This window comes from Dreissena polymorpha, chromosome 1, assembly GCF_020536995.1.
Source record: "Dreissena polymorpha isolate Duluth1 chromosome 1, UMN_Dpol_1.0, whole genome shotgun sequence".
Lineage (NCBI taxonomy): Eukaryota > Metazoa > Mollusca > Bivalvia > Myida > Dreissenidae > Dreissena > Dreissena polymorpha.
Genome location: NC_068355.1, coordinates 40440545 through 40463176, shown reverse-complemented (window position 1 = coordinate 40463176; position 22632 = coordinate 40440545). Strand labels below are relative to the sequence as shown.

At 34.3% G+C, this 22632-nt stretch overlaps 2 protein-coding genes across 17 annotated transcripts in view; one reads left to right on the top strand and one right to left on the bottom strand.

The window, feature by feature from the left end:
- The window catches only part of LOC127877682 (dnaJ homolog subfamily C member 2-like), a 242849-nt gene extending 231585 nt beyond the window's left edge, over positions 1–11264 (bottom strand). For all 16 annotated transcript variants that reach the window (XM_052423908.1, XM_052423898.1, XM_052423850.1 and 13 more), the window contains exons 1-2: positions 11101–11264; positions 23–210 (exon numbers count right to left, since the gene is read on the bottom strand). In XM_052423908.1, coding sequence (XP_052279868.1) covers positions 23–210; positions 11101–11191 — 279 coding nt within the window. In that variant the 5' untranslated portion in view covers positions 11192–11264. The remainder of the gene's footprint in view (positions 1–22; positions 211–11100) is intronic.
- The window catches only part of LOC127877921 (uncharacterized), a 219059-nt gene that overhangs the window by 170762 nt on the left and 25665 nt on the right, over positions 1–22632 (top strand). The window contains 5 exon segments of the mRNA XM_052424245.1: positions 18287–18363; positions 19115–19240; positions 19896–20444; positions 20446–20656; positions 22153–22324. Coding sequence (XP_052280205.1) covers positions 18335–18363; positions 19115–19240; positions 19896–20444; positions 20446–20656; positions 22153–22324 — 1087 coding nt within the window. The 5' untranslated portion in view covers positions 18287–18334.

The window sequence follows — 22632 nt, the reverse complement described above, 5'->3', positions numbered from 1 at the left end:
GTTGGTAAATATGCAGTCTGACCTTCCACTCCTTTGGATCGAGACTGAGTAGCAGGGACTCCTCATCCTGCTCATCATCAAGGTCATCCTCGCTCTCGGAGGAGCTCGAGCTGGTCAGGGAATGCTGAGACAGAGTGTGCTTGTGGCGGCGACGCAGGCACAGGGCCTCGAACCAGCGACCCACCGGCTCCACTTCTAGCTTGGAGCATGCTGAAATGAGGTGTGCTTTAGTCTTTTAAATCTGCATATATTGTGTACTATTACACTGTTTCAAATTTCGCCATTAAAATATCAACAAGAATAGGGTGTTGAAATATTGTTGTACTTTTTAAGGGTTCATGCAAAGGATATCATACATTTGTTGCAGGTAAATTCAATGAGTTTTTTAAGTTTATTCATCACCAATTGGTCACGAATGACTGCTGTTTAGTGATGCACATTGTTCAGCTGCCAAGAACTGTGGTTGTGTTCATTAATGGGTTCATATGGACTCCCAGAGCTGTCATAACAAAAATTATCAAAGGCACTGGGAGTCTGTTTATATGGACTGGAGCTGGATAGAGAATAGTCTTATTTATAAGACGCGAAAAAAAATTAAGAGATACATTTGTTTGTACTTTTTATATGGTCTAAATTCTTTGGAACGTCTTATCGGCGAAGGACCAATTACATGGTGCAAACCAGAAAGTTTTAATTTTCGTCCATTTACGTAAAATTGCAAAATAACATAACCAACTCATAATGTTTTAGTTCAGAAGTCCATTTTTACCTAAAATATCGTCCAACTGAGTTAGAAAGGCATAAATTCGTCAGTTAAACTTCTGTTTCAATCGCAATACAATCACTGACCCCTCGCCATGTTATGAAACAGATTTAAATATGAACCAATCAGAAGAAGGCATGATTATGGTGTAACGTGTAAGCGTCATTTTATTTAACTTTAAACACCGACTTTAATAAGTAGATCTAGTATGCTCATCTTTGTCGAGTTAATAAGCATTTGTTAAAAAAAGATATGGTGCAGTTTCTATTTACTCTTCTTAGTTTCAGCAACTTTTTATGCATGTCTTTTTCACACCTCTGTTTGTGCTTTAATATGTATTTACATTCTTCGTTACATAGGACCGTATACTGTACGATTTGTATCACTATTATTTATGTACCGTATAAAAATCAAGATGTTATATATTTTAGAACTTGAAATTTTTTATACACTTTTGAAAAAAAAATGCTCAATTAATCCAGAAAAGTATAATATTATCACTTTACTATATAACGCTCTGCGCCACAACAGACGAATGCAAATTTTCGCTGTTCACTCTTCACATTTAAACCACATGGTTTACATTGAGGATACATTATCGATAAATATCTACACAGCTAGCAAATTGAGAGAAATTGAAAATTTGAATAGTGGTTGGATTTAAATTGCTCAGGTGTGCAAAATTCAGTGCAAAATTCAAAGTGTCATTACATAATTCTTGCGAAACATTATCGAGAAATGAATATCTACACAGGTATGTAAATATTATTGCAATCCGTTGATATTAACTGTCTAATATTGGGGCTTGAATGTTGCGCACAAAATACTTGCGCAGCAATATAGACAAAGAAGGAAAACTTTCTACCATTCTTTTGGTCTTTCCCCCGTTGTACGCTCCAAATATTACCAATATAACAACAGCTGTCTCCATCGGAAGACATATGCCTCCGAAAAACGCTTTTTCGAAACCTAAACGCAGATTTCGAAACCTAAACTCAGACCCTCAGTTCAAGGTCAAGGTCAAAGGGGTCAAAATTTGTGTGCGTATAGAAAGGCATTGTCCATATACACATGCATGCCAAATATGAAGGTTACAGTAACATATGAAGCGACATAAGAAGTGCCTGGGTAAATTTGGCTGATTATTAAACTTTAGCTAGACTGTGTTGCCTTACAGATTTTTATGAAGTTTGGTGAAGATCAGATGACAATTGCTGGAGTTATTGAGCGGAAACGAGAAAAAACTCAATTTTTCGATGATTCAAGGGCTATTACTCCGGAGTGTCCTGGTCAGTTTGGCTGATTATCGATCTTGACCTAGATGTTATGACCTTACACATTTTCATGAAGTGTGGCGAAGATCCTTTGACATTTGCTTGAGTCAATGAGCGGAAACGAGAAAAAACACAATTTTTTGATGATTCAAGGGCAGTAACTCAGGAGTGTCTGGGTCAATTTGGCGGATTATCCAACTTGACCTAGATGTTATTGCCTTACACATTTTCATGACGTTTGGTGAAGATCTGATGAAAACTGCTCGAATTATTGAGAGGAAACGAGAAAAAAACCAATTTTACTATGATTCAAGGGCAGTAAATCAAGAGTGTCTGGGTCAAATTGGCAGATTATCGAACTTGACCCAGACGTTATTGCCTTACACATTTTCATTAAGTTTGGTGAAGATCTTATGACAATTGCTCGAGCAATTGAGCGGAAACGAGAAAAAAAATTTACGATGATTCAAGGGCTGTAACTCAAGAGTGTCTGGGTCAATTTGGCCGATTAACGAACTTGACCTATATGTTATTGCCTTACACATTTTCATGAAGTTTGGTGAAGATCTGATGACAAATGCTTGACTTATTGAGTGGAAACTAATCCGGACGGACGGACTGATGAACAGTGCGATTTTAATATGGTTCTGGAGGCCGTTTTATCAACATATCTTAGCGGATCTTATCTTAAATCCTTCACTAACGATTTAATTTACGATCCGCTAATACCCGTTCTATGAACGCTGTCGTAAGTATCCAGTCGCAGCTAAGATTTTAGCTAAGCGTACGATCTGGAATATCGCGAACCAGTCTAAAAACTTCATCTTATATCACACGATTTCCCGCGTTTATGTCAAAAAAGCAAGTTGACCGACAAAGCAAACGGAAGCAAGTAGCAAATGATAGTGATAATTTACTTATGATAGTAGTAAATATATCCACTCATGTCTTCAAATATTTTAGCGTTTGTGTCTGTCAATTTTCTCGTAATTGATACTGATTTTTTATTTAAATTCATAGTGTTAATTTACACCAAAGAATAAAAATGTTTGTATGAATTTATGCATTTATTTTCTTGTTATATTGCATATGCATATTTTCGCGCATATGGCACTGTCAGTGTCAACCTTTTAATTCACAAATCTTTAGTGTGTGTTTATATCATAATGTTTTATTTTTGTGGTAGAAGAATATTCGAGTACATTCGAGTTTTTTAATCAATACATAATTCATATGCCTTAAATTTGAAGAAAAGATTTATTTTCATAATTTAGTGTTTGCTTTTAGAGTAAATTTATCTCCCTTTTCAAGTTATATTTTCATCTTATGAATTTCCACTTCTTTCCTTATATATTTATCTATTCTGAGTATATAAGGATGAGTACTGTGTATTTATTTTCGGCATAAAATTTACTTAATTACCCAGTGTAAATAGCGTTAGAATAAATTTTTAATTGTAAACATGAATCTGAAAACTATCTCTTAATTTCAAAGTGAACTACATTGGCTTGTGTAGCCGCAAGATATACAAAGCTATCAAGAAATGGACGGAATTTATTCATTATATTAACTAATTAAATCTCATGACTCTTACCGTACTCTTTTAACAATATTATAGAAAAATTTACAATGTCAGTCACATGTAAGATTTAAAAATGAAAGTCAGTCGCACTCTGGAAGCAAAAGGTTAAATTTGTACTTTGAATTATACATTAAAACTTAATGTAATTAAACTATAGAATTTGCACAGAATAATCGTTGTCGTTTATTGTTTGTTTGCTGTTTTCTATTGAAGATAGTAGTCATTCTCCCAGCAGAGGTACTGGTTGGGATAGATGGTGGTTTTGGCACATTTCAGTCCAGTTCATGTATGTTTATATATATATATAAATTATAACTTATATTCATGTATTTGGTATCTATTCATCACGTATTTCTTCATCTTTGGAATTTGAATTTGAATACAATGTACTTTCTTTCCAGGCGCACAGCAACAAGCATGTGTGAATAATGAAAGCTCATCCATCACATCAGTTGAACATGGATTGGTAAGATAATTAATCAAGTACACAGTATAAAGTTAGCACATTTATTTTTGTAGGTGTGTCAATGTTACAAAAAACATAACACAATGTGTATCATTATCATAAATTAATTATGTGACATAAAGTTCGTTATTTATAAAGTTATTAGGTGACAGATACATTTCACAGTTTTAATAAATGCATTCTATCAAAATGTGTTGTCATTGAAGTAACATGTTTGCATGTTCGACAGCTCATAAAGATTGATTTCCATATAACTAATGCATATTAATCGTAAGATACAAGTAACTTATTATGGTGATGTATTAATTAATATATGTTTTTTAACCCAATTTTGCCTAGCGTCTAGAAAAAAAGGCCTTGGCAAACAGCGTAGACCCAGATGAGATGCCGCATGATGTGGCGTCTCATCAGGGTCTGCGCTGTTTGCTTATAAGAATTTATGTAAGAAATATTCTAAATATAGAAATAAATATACTAGACACCCCTAATTGTGGAAATAAATTGATCCAATTTAGAAGGATGGGAAAGTCCACTAGGCATAAATGGGTTAAAAAAGGTTCATCAAATTTCACAATACCAATTGTACAAATCAACTGGATATTCTTTTCTTTTTTCAGAAAAGCCAGTGAAGATTTTATGCAAATAATTTTTATTTTAACATAAATTTTACAACATATTAGAAATAATGACCTCAGAATACATTTTACTGGCCAAGGGCTCGTGGTCTAATGCTAATTTGTATCCCTTTTATATTTACACAAATGTATGCTAAACATGTTATAAACAAGGGCTGTTTGTAAAACATGCATGCCGGCCATATGGCCTGTCAGTTGTAGTGGCAGCCTTGTATGAATACGTTTTTTGGCACTGTGACCATGACCTAGTGACCTGAAAATCAATACAGGTCATCTGCGAGTCTTGATCAATGTACCTATGAAGGTTCATGATCCTAGGCCTGAGCATTCTTGAGTAATCATCCGGAAACCATCTGGTGGACGGACATACGGACGGATGGACCGACATGTGCAAAACAATATACCCCCTCTTCTTTGAAGGGGGGCATAAAAATTAAAAAATTAGTGTCTATAAATCTCTTATTGTTAGAATGTTACTATTATTTAGCTGTACTTTGCATTACAATTTTTTTTTTACATAAAATGTATTTCATTTTCAGATAGTGTTCCACTTCATTGGTCGTTTGTTGTAGAGTTGTTGGACAAATAATGTACATGTATTGTTATGTTACAAAAATAAAATTTATTTTCACTTTGTTACATTATAAAGGAAACATGTAATCATCATAAGCAAAGCATGACTGAGTGTAAAAATTGTGTTGTTAATAAAAACAAGAGCTGTCAGAGGACAGTGTGCTCGACTATTCGAGTGCTTGACAGTATAACGTAAGTCATTATGGGGAAATTATTCATATTCAATTAGGTCAAGGTAATACAGTCACATTCTTAGTGGAAGAGGAACATAATTGAAACATATTGATCGCTAATGTTTTAAAGAAGTTGTACTTCATAATATAGACAATTCTGAGTTCAGGTATATTTTCCACAATCTATTGAACATTTGTAAAGACATAAAACAAAGAAATAAGATTTTATTTCAAGTTTGATAGCAATAGCTTGGATGGGATGGTTAGACCGTCCTTCAAAAATTAAATAAATAAAAACTTTTTGAGTTGGGGGGTTGGGGGGGGGTATAATGTGGGGGTGTGGTCATTTATAAGTTGATCTTTCAAAAATAAAAACAAGGAAAAAAATAAAAAATAAAATTTGGGGGGGGGGGGGGGATTCTGGGGTGGGGCGTTGGGGATGGTTTGAATGGAGTCCATTGTGGTATGTCAGGTAGGTGTAAAGGTAAGTTTTCCAAGTCTGAAACAATAGCTATGATACTTAACGGGTAAAATGGACCAAAACACAAAACTTAACCAAATGTTAAATTATCTAAGTATAAAAGGGGCCCTAAATTTGTCAAAATGCCAGTCAAAGTCAAATAACTAAATGCTTGCACAGTTCCCTTATGATAGTTAGTAATTGTTGCAAGTATAAAAGCAATAGCTTTGATACTTTAGGAATAAAGACTTTAGGAATTAAGTGAACCTAAACACAAAACTTCAAAAAAAAAATCTAAGTAACAAAAAGGGAACATAATTCTTACAAAATGCTTGATACAGTTGTCTGCTCTTGTTAACAGATTGGGGTCATGTTGGTAAAGAAGTATTCAAAATATAAAAGCAATATGACAAGGTACATAGAAAATATTTGAGGTGGTATGCAAACTTTAACATAGATTTATCAATAATATGCATATTCTAAGTGGAAAGAGGGCCATAATTCTTACAAAATGCTTGTTACAGTTGTTTGCTCTTGTTTATAGATTGGGGTCATGTTGGTAAAGAAGTATGCAAAATATGAAAGCAATATATCAAGGGACATTGAAAATATTTAAGGTGGTACGCAAACTTAGCAAAGATTTATCAATAATATGCATATTCTAAGTGAAAAAAGGGCCATAATTCTTACAAAAGGCTTGATACAGTTGTCTGCTCTTGTTTATAGATTGGGGTCATGTTGGTTAAGAAGTAACCAAAATATAAAAGCAATATGTCAAGGGACATAGGAAATATTTGAGGTGGTACGCAAACTTTAACATTCCAACGCTAATGCAGATGCCGGGGTGAGTAGGATAGCTCCACTAAATATATTTCATATATAATAGTCGAGCTAAAGATCAACAAAAAATAATGACATAGAACTTGTCAATATTAACACTCTTACAAAGATTTTTACCACACTTGAGGATAGCCTAGATATTATTAACAAAAACATTCCAACTTTCATCAACATAGCATCAAATGTGGATAATGCATGAAGCCGGGCACAGACAGACCACAATGGCTGACCTATAGCACTTCATGCATAATTGAGCATGACACAACACCTACATAAATAAGTTAATCATGTCTATAAGTGCTGCATTTTATCCTATTGTGGGGCACCGTGCACAACATAATCCACTTCCTGTGCCTCAATAAGTTGTTCAGGCAGTGGTACCTGCTGATCTATGCTAAAGTTGTGTAGGCGCATTCATGCATCCACTGATTGACAATTTGACAGCACTTATTGAGTCTCATGAATAAACATCCTCCAGTTTTATGTAGACACCTGTCGATAGAGAAAAACAAAAAATATTACCTCTGAGATTAAATTACAATATCAAATTTATTATCAATGATGTTTATTATGCATTTTATTTAATTGATATCTTCATTAATTGAATTAAAGACTAATATGGGTAAATAAATAAATAAATAAAACAAAATTTGCAACTATCTACGGCATCCATTTTTATCAACATATGCATGTGCATACATAAAAGCAACTTTAAAATCTGTTTCAAATGTGTTTTTTTACTAGATGTGTCTCCTCACTGATGCCCCTACTTCAGGTAGAGATACACAAACAAGTCCATCAGTCATTAAAAGAGACAAGAGTCTTCAGAACAAACAACAAACGTATATACAATCAAAACTAGAAAAAAAAAATTACACATTACTTTAACAGCTACAATTCCTTTTTTAGGTCATTCATTTATGCAAAACCCTCCACAGATATACCGACAGACAAGAGTGGACATTCGGGTGCAATGCTTAAGGCTTCCCTCTTTTTACATTCACTAAATTGTTATGATTGTGATGTAGATGTGATGATTACAATGTTGCTCTAAAGAGAAAGATATTAAGCATTGCACTTGTCAATCTATATATTTTGTGGGTAAATATATGGTAAATGCTGCCATATGTTGATTAAAATAACTGAATGTTTTTAACTGTTATAATATGACCAAAATAAACAAAGATGTTGTAAATGTAAATACCTTAATCTACTATCAGCAGTCCAAAAGCCCTCTCAACCACAATCCAACAACTTGACTGGGCATGGTTGTACCTAACCACTGTATCTGTTGTTGGCCTAAGCAAGGGCGTTTATACATATTTTTTTAACGAATAGCCGGAGTCGCCAAGTAGGTTTCCCAGGTGGTTTTCTTCCAGGAAAGGTCTAATGAAAAATTCAAAAAAGCTAGGTTTAAGTTGGAACAATCATCAGTTAAATGGTTTATTAAGGTAGCTATAGAATGCTTATAAGCTTAACGCAATCTTAAATTAATTTCAATTATAAATTCAACATTGATTTGCATCTTTTATGTGTAGATACACTTAATTTTACAGATATAAACTAATATAATTTAATCTTCTCTGTTTGTTAAAAGAAATTAAAATGTTAAATTATGTATTTGCATTTAACACATTATATTTAAGTAATGTGCAATGCATTGATGTAAAAACTAAAATATTTCCATGATCATTACAGTAGTATTTCACTTTTTCACAATACTAGCCATAGTCCCTCAAATGGTATATCCATAAATGCACATTATTTATTGTCATATCTTCAAAGTTCAAACCAAAGCTGTCAAAGACAGAGGCGTCATGTGTGTTGACCCAGGCCATTTTGACACGTCAATGAACCTGCAAATAAACTACACTTTTATATGTGAAAATGCAATTCAATTAAATTTGTTGAATGATTGGGGCATCTATTTTATTCAAATGTTTTATGATGTTACACTATTAGTTCTGACTCTGACTGATATTGTACAGTGTGATTCAGTGTCATTAAAATAACATTGGGCAAGAGCACAACTCGATCATAATATAACTTTGCTACCCTGTATCTAACCTTGCAGTGTGAGATTGATGTTGCTCAGCTGTTCATATGTATATTGACTGTAAAATTCATAAATCTATTTTTGACAGAACATTGGTAATTTTGGGTTTGCAAAGTTTACTACTTATAATCGGTGGGGCAGATATTGCATACACCATACAGTGCATTATAAGAGAGAAGAAAACTTCATAACTTTATGCGAAAAAGGTATATCAGTAAATTGCATCTCTAACTAACTTGAATAGCAACGTCCGAAATATTGCAATATCCGAATTATAATTCAACCTTTAAAATTCAAGATATAATGACAAATTAACTGTTTTACTTAAAAAGAAACCATAAACATTTGTTTTGATAAAAATTGAACAAATATGACTAAATACTTACCTATTTAACGAATTAATTATCCCAACATCACAAATTTCATTTCCCTTGGACGTTTAATGCAGAGAATGATATAACGAATATATTTAACGTTATCAAACATAAATACGTCCAATATCAATATTTCACCATCACGGAGATCGCAAAATCCTTTCCTTCTCGAAACATTCTCAACTCTCTTGGTTTACCAACGTCTAAAGCTCGTGCGACCGCCATGTTTACGAACGCTACGAGTGGTCTAGCTAAAGAAACTTCAGCATACAGTTTATATAGTATTAACAGACCTGTACGCTGAAGCGAACCCCGTATCGAAAGTCAACCAGAGTCGTAACATATTTATGTCACGCTATAAATCAAAGAAAGCTCATTTTCTTGGATACATTTCTACATAAATTAGTGAATGAATATAAATTACTGCAACCGGGAATATTTTAAGGTCAAGTCTATCTATCTATCTATCTATCATCTATCTGATCTAATCTAATCATCCATCCATCCATCCATCCATCCATCCATCCATCTATCTATCTAATCTATCTAAACTATCTATCGATCTATCGATCTATCGATCTATCTATCTATCTATCTATCTATCTATCTATCTATCTATCTATACTGTCTAACTCCCCTTGCTGGTATTATTGACAGGTGCGTAGTCAGTGCAAGATAAAAGTGTTAAAAGTGAATAAGTGAGAAAGATAAAAGTATGTTCGATTAATCATGCATGGTGAAGTAATTTAAAGTTAAAGCTGATAAAAACATGTCTCTCGGAGTTCAAGGGGCAGAAGGGGAAAGCAGGGACCGCTTAAACCCTTCAAGATCAGGATGTAATACTGTAGTGGCAGGGAGGTTGTTCCACATCACAATAGCACTTGGGAAAAATGAAAACTTATAATAATTTGCAGTGGTATGGATCTGTCTGAAAGAGAGGGGGTGCATGTGACAAGTGAATCTAGTGGGTCGCTCGATATATGATGGCAGCGGCACGGCTACTTAACCTTGAACAATTTTGAAAAAGATTATTAATTTAGTGTCATTTCGTCTGTCTTGTAGGATCTGCCAACCAAGTTCCTGTTGCATGGAGGTGACACTGTCATATGGAGAATAATTATGCTTGACCCAGCGGACTGCTCGACGCTGTACTTTTTCAATTTTTTGTATATTTTATAAAGTGAGAGGACTCCATACGGAGTCACACATACGAGAGTCTAATACTAAAAATAGAAATAACGTCATATGACCATGAAATCTCAGGAGATTTCCATTTCAAGAAAGTCTTCACATTTTCTTGATACGTAAGAGAAGAGTAGATAAATTTTAAATGTTTTAGATAGTATTTTGTGAAAGAATATATCAGTTAAATGTGAAAAATATTAATCTTTCAAATCAAGTGGTTGATTTGGGCCAATAACTGCATATAAAAGCTGTTTTGGACCGGTCTTTGTTAACTGTCAAATTTTCGGGATTTCTGGTTGACTTTCCCAATGGGGTTGGTCCATAACTATAAAGTCACTCCAGTCAAAAATCATAACAAGCGACATTTAAAGTTATGGTAGCCAGAACTACGAGTGGTCATACCCAGTCGTAGCTTTAAGCACAAATCTTACGACATCTTAGCTGCGATTTCTTTGATAAAACGGTTCGCAGTACTTACGATAAGCGTACAACAAATTTCTACGAATCTTACGTAAGATTACGCTAAGATATATTGATAAAACGGCCTTCTGGAGTCATAAACATTTGCTCAATATTTGAGACAGAGCGTCAACAAGTTGGACTAGATACTCGATTGAGAAATGAACGGTTGAACAACATAAATCAGTAAATGTAACTTGACAACAAACACACTGAATTATGAGAGTCAATCAATCACTAAGGCTTCCAAATGTCAGTACCTGTTAATTTATTTGAAACAGAAGTAATATCATCTTCTGTTGGCAACGGTAAAATCATATTGAACTCCGGTGAAGAAATCTTTAACAACATGCAACCGGCAATATTTCAGAGCGTTTTCTGAGGTGGATTTGGATCGGTGTTTATAAAACGATTAGATAGGTTACACTCCACTTTTATTTTATATAAATAAAAAATGATTTTCATGTGGGTATTTAGAGCGGAAATAAAATTTTGATAATATTAAATGAAATCTTTCGGCTATACATCTATTGTACTCGTCTTATATCCGTTTCTTTGCGAGTATTTGTTCCGGATGAAGAAAATGATGTCAGTTTACTAGGGTGTAGTGTTTTGTAAACTATGTCAACATGGCGGGTTTCCATGTTTTTGTCTGAAAAGTAGGTTAAGTAAGTAATTTCCCATTTACATTTTACAGCTTAAACACTGTTTTAAAATAATATAACAAATTTCAATACAAATGCATCTTACGGGAACTAACCTATTATAGAAAAGTTACACAAATAATGGCATTCCTGTGAATGGTAGTAGCAATCATTTCGGATAGTTTCTTATAATCGGATTTAATATTTTTTTAGTTGTATTCAGTAATACAACAATTTTAAATCGCATGTACATTTTCTGTGACGGTATCTGACTTCAGTGCAACTGAAAACTTATTTAGTCATTCTTACTGCAGTATTTGTTACAGCTGTTATGAGTGCTTCTGAGGCCTCAACATTGAGCTTTTACCGCAATGTTGCAAACAATTTGTGTGAGTTGCAATTTAGTGGTGCTAATTTAAGAAGCTGCTGCTCACACCTATGTGTTAAATATGACAAAGTCCAGTGCTTTCCACAGGCCATTTAAATGGTCCCTCACCAGGGCGCTTCAATCTTTATCAGATGGGTGTCAATTTTCCAGAATATTCCAAAAATCCAGATTCGAGATTTCCAGGGTCAATTTTGAGATGAATGTAACTCGATGATTTTGTTTGAGGGGGGGACAATTCTTTGAGTTTGGGATCATTTGAGAACTAATATTGTCATAGCCTTGTCAGCATTCCGGACATTTGCGCTTGGTACTGATTTTGCCTGGTCTTTTCTTAATTGATTTGTGATTGGTAAGCGGCATGATCAGTGCTCCAGCAAGCAATAATTAGAGGGGCGCCGCGCCCCTCTAAAATTTGCCCACTTAAAAAGCGCCCCTCTATTTTTCTGTCAAATGCCCTTTTAATCTCTAAATTCCTGCTTTCAGGCCGTATAAATCACCAGAAACATCGACATGAATACACAGATAACACCCTTACATGACTGCCTTGGGTGTATTAAGTCAACACAATGTGAACAAACAAGCCCAAAGGGCATGGTTTGTTATTAGATCACTAATTAGCCTTTTGTTGCAGACGATAGTAACATGCTGTGAAAGATTATCTCTGAGGTCACGCTTGGTTAGGCACAATCACACTCGAATGAAATCAAACTCAGCACTATTGATTTTTTTAAACTTCTGAAATCTTTAGCTTTATTTTGTTTGTTTGCAAAAATATTGATTTTTAATTCAAAATACCTATTAACATTTGAAAATTAATCATCTTTTTTTAATGCGAATATGCAGATAATTTTTAGTCCGAAATTACGTCATGGAAAACATATTTGTGTTTGGATTTTATTTCTGAACTTTAAAACACTGTCTGTCCTCAATCATGATGAATTTTAACATGAATAGGGGCAGACAGTTGTTATTTCAAAAAATTAAGAACTTGTTTGGAAGGAGGATTTATCACTCTGCAGGTAAAATGTAATGTTGATATTGTCATATGTTTTCGCGACCTAACAAAACTGTAAACGTTGTTGACATTAGTTGAAATAACGTGTTGTGAAATAAATATATGCTATTATTAACAATAACAATGTTTCATTTTAATCTCCAGACTGGATGCTACTTCATGGTGACATTGATCATTGTTGAGACTTTAAATTTGTCAATATATTATAGATTTTTGTTTTAATAAATATTATTATTGTGGACAAACATTGGCTCAAAGTTATTTAAAGCAATGAATTTAAGTAGTGACAGTCACAACGTTTTTTTGACCCAGTGAAACCCCTGAATTTATTTCATGTTTTCTTCATTTCATTTTCTTCTAAAAGGCAACTGATGCTGAAACTGGAACCTGAAAGATTAACATGCAGTTCAATGATGATAGGTGATTAAAAAAAATCAAAATCCCCCCCCACACACACACCGGAAAGAAATATGATATCTACATATCTCTAATGCGTGAAGTCGGATGCTAGCCCAAGTCTGTTAGGAAATTGGCTACTAAGTTGTTTTCCTTAGCGCCAATGTAGATAGTAATATATTTATTATAATTTCATTACAAAAAATGACGAACAGCATACAATTGGTGAAGTCATCCAATGCACTAATGTTTACAATAACTAAGTGTATAGTATAACCAAAGTATATACTTAGGTATATTTATCACCAAATGCCCTATTTTCCAAAATTACGTGTAAAATTTGCCCTTTTTGGGGAAGCTCCCCTCTATTTTGAAAAGCTGGCTGGAGCACTGATGACATAAGCAGTAACTGACAGAACCTCTTTGCTACTTTCTGAAAACCGTACAATTCTACCAATGTTGCGTTGCAAATGTCGTCCATCATGAAATTTTTTCTATTCCAATGTCTCTGTCTTCTATTTGCTTTATCCTACGGCCTCAGACTCTCGGGTCAATTTTCCGGATATCAAATTTGGAACAATTTACACCCCTGATAGAGTCGGAAAGGCGCCTGGAACTTTTCCAGACAGTGTATATTTGCAACTTGCCATTCTATAGATCAAAGCAATAATGACTTCGCCGAAAATTTTGAAGGCCTAGTTTAATACTATTCTCTGTCAATAACATGAATCGCTTTACCCAACTATAAAAGGTGGAGGGTTATTGTATCCAGGGGTTTTTCTTCCTATTTTGGGAAAAGGAGTCTGACCAAATTGGGAATTTTTTATCGACAAAATTGGCCATTTTGGGAATTTTTGCTTCGATGAAACCGATCATTTGGGAAAAAATCGTGAATTTATCATGCTTAAATAAATTTGTTTTTATTTGTTATTTTGTCTTCTTTATATAAACAGATGCAATATTTGGCATGTTCAACTTTTATTCAAGTAGTTTGCAGTTTTGTTTTCAGTTACAGTTACACTCTGAGATAAGCACTGAACAGTAAAAACCTTATAGCAGATATTTTTGACCAAAACAAACACTGGTTATTCATACAAAATATAAGACACTTCATTCTAAAAAAAAAAAAATTTTTTTTTTTTTTTTTTTTTTTTGGAAATTGGGATTTATTTTTATAATTTCGGTTTGGGATCGGGTCCGTTTGCTTTGGGAGTGCCTCCGTTTTGCGGAGGCACAAACAGTGCTGAAAACCCCCTGGTATCGGACAATCAATATTCAGGGTTGTGATTTTTCTGTGGATACATGGATCGCAAATCGGGTTGTCTGGGGTTTGTCTCCGAGATTGGCGGAAATTCGTTAAAAATTGGGGAGGGGGGTTCAACTGATTCCGCAAGCATCTTACAACAGCCTGAAATATCCGCGGCCTGCAAAACCTCTCCGTTGATTCTAACTGATCATTTTTTTAAACAAGTGATATCATTGGATGTTGTTTTACAATCTTTCAATAAAAGTCTGTCTTTTAAAATTTGTTAGATAATTCTTTGCTGATTCGTGTGCAAATGGCGACATTGTGAAGCGAAATTGAAGATTATTTAACGAAGGAATCTCACAAAATTTCGGAGATTGACAAATTATTGAAAAACAACTTCAAATTTGAATAGAAACAACAGTGGATGAGCTGTAGAGCTATACCAATTTCTGAATGGGTACGCAAGATCGACTGTCCTGGTAAAGCAGTGTATTCCATGTAAAAATATATTTGAACTACGCAGCCTCTTGTAAAGTGTTGTGAGTTGAATACTCTTCACAGTTTTGATCATATTTCCAAGGTAAAAACTTTGATTACAACTGAAAACTTGCCGTTGTTGTTGACAGGGATCGGAGCACATTTTATTTTTGATCACAATTAATAATGTTCCCTTTGCATATCTAATATGTTAAATGTGAAGATAAAAGATTTCCATAAATACATCTTCTAATGAAGTTTAAGAAAGTGCTTGTTTAAATGTCTGTTTTGAGGTTAATAAATGCGGTCTGCACGCAATTCGCGTAGTCTAAATCAGTCAGCATAATTTTCCTTCCCTCTGACTTCACCTTAATCACGCCCCTGAATATTGACCAATGGGAGTGCACACTTTATGAAAGACAGCACTCGTAGGAATGCAATACCTGTAGTTAAATCATGCAGACGGCTCGTGACCTACATGTACAGTAATCTTGGCCAGTTAATAAGAAGAATGATGATGGCAACCGGCTGAAATCTTTGTGGAAATTGTGCATTTCATGCATTATACTGTCAAAACATTGTTTCGACTTGTAAAGCGTTTAAACAAATTATCAGTGAATTCATTATGCAACCTTAATGTTTTGTTGAAATCTCCAATAAGCAAAAAAAATTTGTAATCCAAACCAACTCCAAAATGTTAATTTTAACGCGATTGTAATCCAAAACACACTAATTAATGTAAATATTAGCGCAAATTCGAATAAACAGTGCTAATTTATATCCTGTATGTCTCAATAGAAAGGGTGCTAAAATTATGCAGCATTCACAATGTCTTGTCATTGGCATGGAAAGCATGGGTGGTTTGATTGTTGTATAAACAGGCCCACATCACGTCAGTTGATTTATGCTTGTTTAGTGGGAGTATTTCATCTTATCTTTATATAGCCTCTTATGCAGAAATTCATTTTATGCTTAAAAAAATGTGTTTATGAAATTCTTGAGCACATTTATCGTCAATATTAACCAGAGTTTGCTTTAAAAATAGAATATACGGGATTATTGGGTAATGAAAAGAAACTGGAAAAGTAGTTGTGCACTAATAGAGTCGGATTGATACGGATGAATTGGGGAATCGTTTGAGTCGCGATTATACTATCTATATGGAAAATGTTTTAAACTATTAAAAAACAATTTATAAATATATCAGTGATTTCAATTGAAGCTTGATCCTGCATTTTGATGCATGCAAGTTGCAATTTTCTCATTTTTGACTCCTGCAACAAATTAGCACTGCTTCATTTTGACACATTTGTTTTCACAATCCAACTTAAAAAAAGGACCAAAAATTATAATGTACGGAAATAAAAAAGCTTTTGTGATTATTTTTTTATTCATTATTATGATAAATAAGCTATTACAAAACCTTGAACCTGCATTTAGGAACATTTCAAATAACTTCAGTTTTTGTACCATTATCATGTTTATTTTGACCCCTCATTATTTTAAGACCTTGAGTCATTTTGACTCCTGGTTTTCAAAATCTACTGAAATTCCTGATATGTCTTTATCAGTGCTCCAGCTAAGATTTGAAAAGGGCATGGGGGGCTTTTTGTCAAAAAGGCACTTTTGATACACAGTATTTTGTCAAAAGGGTACTTTCAAGCACGCTGGCGTTTCTAGAATGCTTCCTGTTGCATGTTTATTTATACGTTAGTAATAATTGTTAGAATATACTATTCCCATTATTATGCTCTCCCAAAATTTTTGAGGGGAGCATACAGTTACTACTTCGTCTTCTCGTGCGTGTGTCCGTCCGTGCACAATTTTTGTCCGGGCTATTTCTCAGCAATTAATGACCGGAATTCAATTAAACTTTATAGGAAGCTTCACTACCAAGAGGAGATGTGTATATTATTAGCCGGTTCTGGTCGGATGATTTTTCACAGAGTTATGGCCCTTTGAAATTTTCCATTGTACATATAGTGCAATTCTTGTCCGAGCTATTTCTCAGCAACTTATTACGGGAATTCAATGAAACTTTATGGGAAGCTTCACTACCAACAGGAGATGTGCATATTATCAGCCAGTTATGGTTGGATGATTTATCACAGAGTTATGGCCCTTTGAAATTTTCTATTAGCTGTACATACAATGTATAGTGCAATTCTTGTCCGGGCTATTTCTCCCCAACTACTGACTGGAATACAATGAAGCTTTATGGAAAGCTTAACTACTTTGAGGAGATGCGCATGTTATTAGTGGGTTTGGGTTAGATGATTTATTTAGAGAGTTATGGCCCTTTGAAATTTTTATGTTGCTAAACCATCCATCGTATTATTTTGTCCAAAGTTATGCCCCTCAAGACGTTTCCTTGATCTGAATATATACATGTAGTGAAATGTTGTGACAAAAAAACCTTTGGGGAGCATCACCCGTCTCCGACTGTTTCTTGTTATTGAACCATTATTGAACCCTTCAAATATAATGTCTACAGTGAATGAAGAATAAATTAAAAACAGTGGCGCCCTTCAATTTAGGCCTAGCTGGAGCACTGTCTTTATCAATAACTTTATAGTCATAGCACACCAAATGACGTAATTGGCCTCTAACAATTAGAAAAAAGTAAGGAGGTGACAGTTCTCCCCACCCCATCAACCCCTGGGTGTCTGAAAAAATTCCTGTGGAAAGCACTGAAAGTTGTATTGTCAACTTCCTGAAAATGGTGCAGCAAAAGTTGTCTGCATTTAGTATCGTATGAAATTAGCCCTAAAACTAGTAATCTGGCAAGCAATTAAGTGCAGACCGTACTTAATAAGTTAAAATCCATTTGTATGTAGTATATCGCTGGCTTTATTTGTTGTGTATAGTAATTGTAAATTTGGTAATGATAATTAAAAATGATCTATATTAGCACAGTACAATTAAAATATATTTGTAAATATTTTATTTAATGACAAAACAATTTGAAAACTACAAAGTAAACACTACTTTTTCATAAAAGTTTCTTTTTTATAAAATATTAACATTCCTTATAACACACAAAATGATTTCAATCCTTATTTTTATCTTACCCCACATTTTAATGTGAACCCCCAAAATTGTATGGTAGGCCTACTAAGGGATATGTACTGCCTCAAATATTCATAATGGTGATCATTGAAACACTGCTTTAATGTTTACTGTCATTTTGGCATGTGTTGTTGTAATGCTCAAGATATCAATTTGCTCAATATGCAATATGCAACAGCATTAATTAAGAATTATATCTCTTTTGCAGCAACCATAAACGTTTGGTGGCTACATCAGCACAACTAAATCAGCAACCATGTCATCGCCAGAGGCTTCAAATACAAGGTGTAAAAGCCAGTGAATTTTCCAATATGTTGAGATTGTGAAAAGTGTCCTTAAAATTTTAAATATTTTGTTAATTCAATAGCTTGCCATATATAATGCATGTAAGGTATTAATTAAAGTACTTTATTGGATCAGGGCCCTCAATCTGTCAAATCCACGGCCGAAATCCGGCCACATTCCCCCCCCCCCCCCTGAAAAGTATACTTTTTTCCCCTTTTTGGGGGAAAAATTCCCCCTAAAAAAAAAGATTTTTTTTTATAGATAGATGTCTCATAATTATTATATCTCAATTCTATTTTAATTTAATCTTGTCAAACATACTAAATTATGAAATATGAAAGGAATATAGTGCAAACATGTACAAATGTTATAATTAGAGAGTATGTTAAAAATCCCCCAAAAAGGGAAACGCCGCGAAAATTCCCCCTGCTATGGGTAGCGACCTGCTTCCCCTAAAATGGATTGAGGGCCCTGTGGATGATTGTGTAAAATAGCATTGATCTTATACTTAGGATATCAAGTAGTTAATTTGAGTATTTATTTGAATTTGATTATTAATATTACCACAGTTTTTCATGGAAAAATACAATTAAATCATTGGACCATATAATCAGAAATTCAGATATCATAATGCTTTGGTGCTGCCCACATACAACATTTCTTCCTTGTACTTTTGTTATGTTTTCTAGACCTGACCAAACACACAACAATTCCGCTCTTTACCAGTAATAATGTTTGTTTTGTTTTCTAGACTGGACCACACATATGACACTGCCCCTATGTACCATGACGAGACATTGCCAGAAGGATGGTCAAGAATCGTTGTACAGAGACAACTGGGAAAATCAGCAGGAAAATATGATGTGTATATTAAAAGGTTTGTCTCTTCTTCTTATTGTTAGAAAGTTGTGGCTTACTTTTTTAATCCAGAGAGTACTAAATTGAACAAACAAATGTTCTTGAACCAAAATTACCTTAAAACATAGTAATAATTTTCATTATGGCGGTTTAATGAGGTTTTATGAAGAAAAAGGAGCCAAGTAAAATTTTCTTAAGCCAAATTTGCCAATTTGTAGCACAACCCTAATTTGGTGAGCAAATTTTGCTATAGGTTTAAGGAGTTTTGGCTGAAGCATTTCCCTTCATATCTGTTTTTCCATTGAAGAGTATTTAGTCCCGAAACTGTGTATTTTCTGCTGCTTTTTAAATGCTTAGTGGGTTGAGATTGATGGCCAGAGTTTTGGCAATTAGTTTTTGCAGAATTATAACCCTTTGTTTTTTTGTCTGTAGTATGTTTCTGTGTCAAAGCATGACTAGTGGGGGCATCAGTATCTTTGAAAACTTTCTAGCTGCTTATATCATGTAACTATGTAGTATCTGTAAAAGTCAAAGATGGGTGAATGTTGCATCTAGTGAATGACAATGTCCACTATTATTTTGATGTACGCTCTTGTATTAAACTGGTAAACTGGCTAATATGTTTAGGATCAATGATCATATAAAAATATCATCACAACCATCCCATTTTTCAGTCCTGATGGGAAAAAATTTCGATCGAGGACAGAGCTGGAGCGTTATGTTGCAGAAGTTGGATTAGATGTCAACCCTGAAGAAGTTGACTTCTCAGTCCGGGGAAAAAAAAATACAGCCAATACAACACCCTCACGGAAACAAAAATCGGATTCAGTGAAAACATTGAAATCGCCCTCATCAAAACTGTTGGTTTCTCATCCAGCATTCTCAAAACCGAAAAAGGATGATAGTTCAAAGAAGGGACTGAAGAAAAGTCCCAATAAAACCTTGTCTCAAAAACTTGTGGTGAAAATGGCCTTTGGGCCTGTGAAAGGAAAGAACAGATCATTTGAAGAGGATGTTGAAAAAATCAATGAAGCTAACAAACTGCTTGAAACTGCTGGAACTAAATCACCATCTCCACCATCTGTGCCGCAAGTGAACCAGGAATTGAGTAAAGAAAGTAGCAGAAAAAAGCGTAAGAAATCAGTGGATGTAAATGTGACAGCTAAGAAAATACGAACAAAAGATGTATCGGAAAAAGAAAACGCTGTGAAAAGATTGTCTGCTTCTGGATGAAGTCCCTGTTGATACATTAATTTCTCCACAGAGAAAGAAAAGTTTGGATTCTGAAGGTGAAATGTCGCCATCAAACAAACTGAAAATGAAAGAAAGCAAAAATGAACGTAGGAAGAGTTCCGACTCTCAACGTAAAAGCATAGAAAACAAGGTAGAGAAAGTTCGGGCAAAACGAGGTGAAGCTGTGGACAAAGAGTTAATGGTGAGAAGAAATATGTTGGGAGGCATTATGGTCTCTTTATTGTGTAATATGTTCTTCTATACGTTGTCAGAAAAGTCTATGTCTAAAATAATATTCCATGTGTTGTTTTTCACATTGCAATTTGAATTTGTGTTCCACATTGTATTGCTTTACTTTTTTTATGCATCAAGTACCAGTTATCCTGAGAGGCATATTGTGATTGCTGTCAGGTTGTTCAGTTGTCCGTGCGCCTGTACAAGGTTAATATCAATAATTCTTCTTACAAGTTTGATACTTGCAACAAAAATGTTGTTGAACAGTATCAATCTATTCACCTGACCTATCTCATTTTGACCTACTTTAGTACTTTGACTTATTCCCAAATATTGGTTAAACCAAAATGAGGCATTTCATCTCGTATTAACACCTATTGCTATAAATCTTTGATACTTGCATGGATGTTCATGATTATACTCTCAATATGATTACATCACCTGACCTCACAGGGCCCTCAATCCATTTTAGGGGAAGCGGGTCGCTAACCATAGCAGGGGGAATTTTCGCGGCCTTTCCCTTTTTGGGGGATTTTTAACTTACTCTCTAATTATTACATTTATACATGTTTTGCACTATATTCATTGCTTATTTCATAATTTAGTATGTTTGGCAAGATTAAATTAAAATAGGATTGAGATATAATAATCATGAGACATCTATCTATTAAAAAAATGATAATTTTTTAAATAATTTTTTTTATTATTTTTTTTAGGGGGAATTTTTCCCCCAAAAAGGGGAAAAAAGTATACTTTTCAGGGGGGGGGGGGGAATGCGGCCGAATTTCGGCCGTGGATTTGACAGATTGAGGGCCCTGCCTCATTTTGACCTTGAAAGTGACCTTCTGAGGGACTAGGACTAATTATGAAGGTCATGCTTCCACTGGGGGTATATGTGTTGATTAAACACACCATCTTGTTCAAGCATATATAGGAACCTTTCCATGAGATTTATAAAAAAAAAAACTTGTTATAAATCACCCTAAACGCATACATTTTATAATGTAAATGTTTATTACAATAGTTATTAAAACTTATACTATAATTTAAATTAATTTGACCCTGTGAAGAGTTGAAATGCTGAAAACATTCACAACATTACTGTAATGTCCAAGTTCTCATTGGTTCTCACAGTTTAAAAGCCTCACAAGATTCTCAATAATCATAAACAAAATGTAAACTAACAGCAAAAAAGTGTCAGCTTTACCAGGAAGCATTACAATGTAATATAAACGAATAACACAAGCTAAAATTATCTAATAAAACTGACATCAACAGAGATCTAAAGATAAGAAAATAACAATTGCTTATCCCCAATACCCATTTAAGAATATGATTGCAGGATGAAATTAAGTGAAGACTGGCAATTACCACAGTACCTATTTATTAAAGAGTTAAATTTATCTAGACCCCAAACACTTTATTACTGAAAGTTTAACATGTAAGAAAAAACACATATTTCAGGTCCTGGCAAACATCCGGGCGAACTCCCGCAGCGAGAGGCACAGAAAACGTGAAGAGAACCTGGCCCCGGGACCGTCATCAATGGAGATGGAGGAGCCGGAGATTGATGTCAGTGACGTTGTGGTGCCCAAGAGATATGACACCAGCGGCTACAATGAGGAAGAGGACCTAGGTGATTTATGTAGACAAGCAATGTGAAAATGGCTTTGCAATCATCAGTCTATTCAGATTTTATTCTTTTTACTACTCATCAGTACCTTAGCATTGCAAATGAAGCCTTTAAAACTTGCATGTATTAAGAAAATTCTTTAATTTAATTTGATTTTCTAATACATGTACCTGTAAACTACAAACATGTCAAAATGAGTATGTGAGTGGTAAGTGTCAAAAGATCCAAGTGTAAGGATTCTGGCCTATCCATTTGCTATTTACTAGTAGATAACTGTCAATGGATGACTGAGCTGACATTTGTGTATTTCA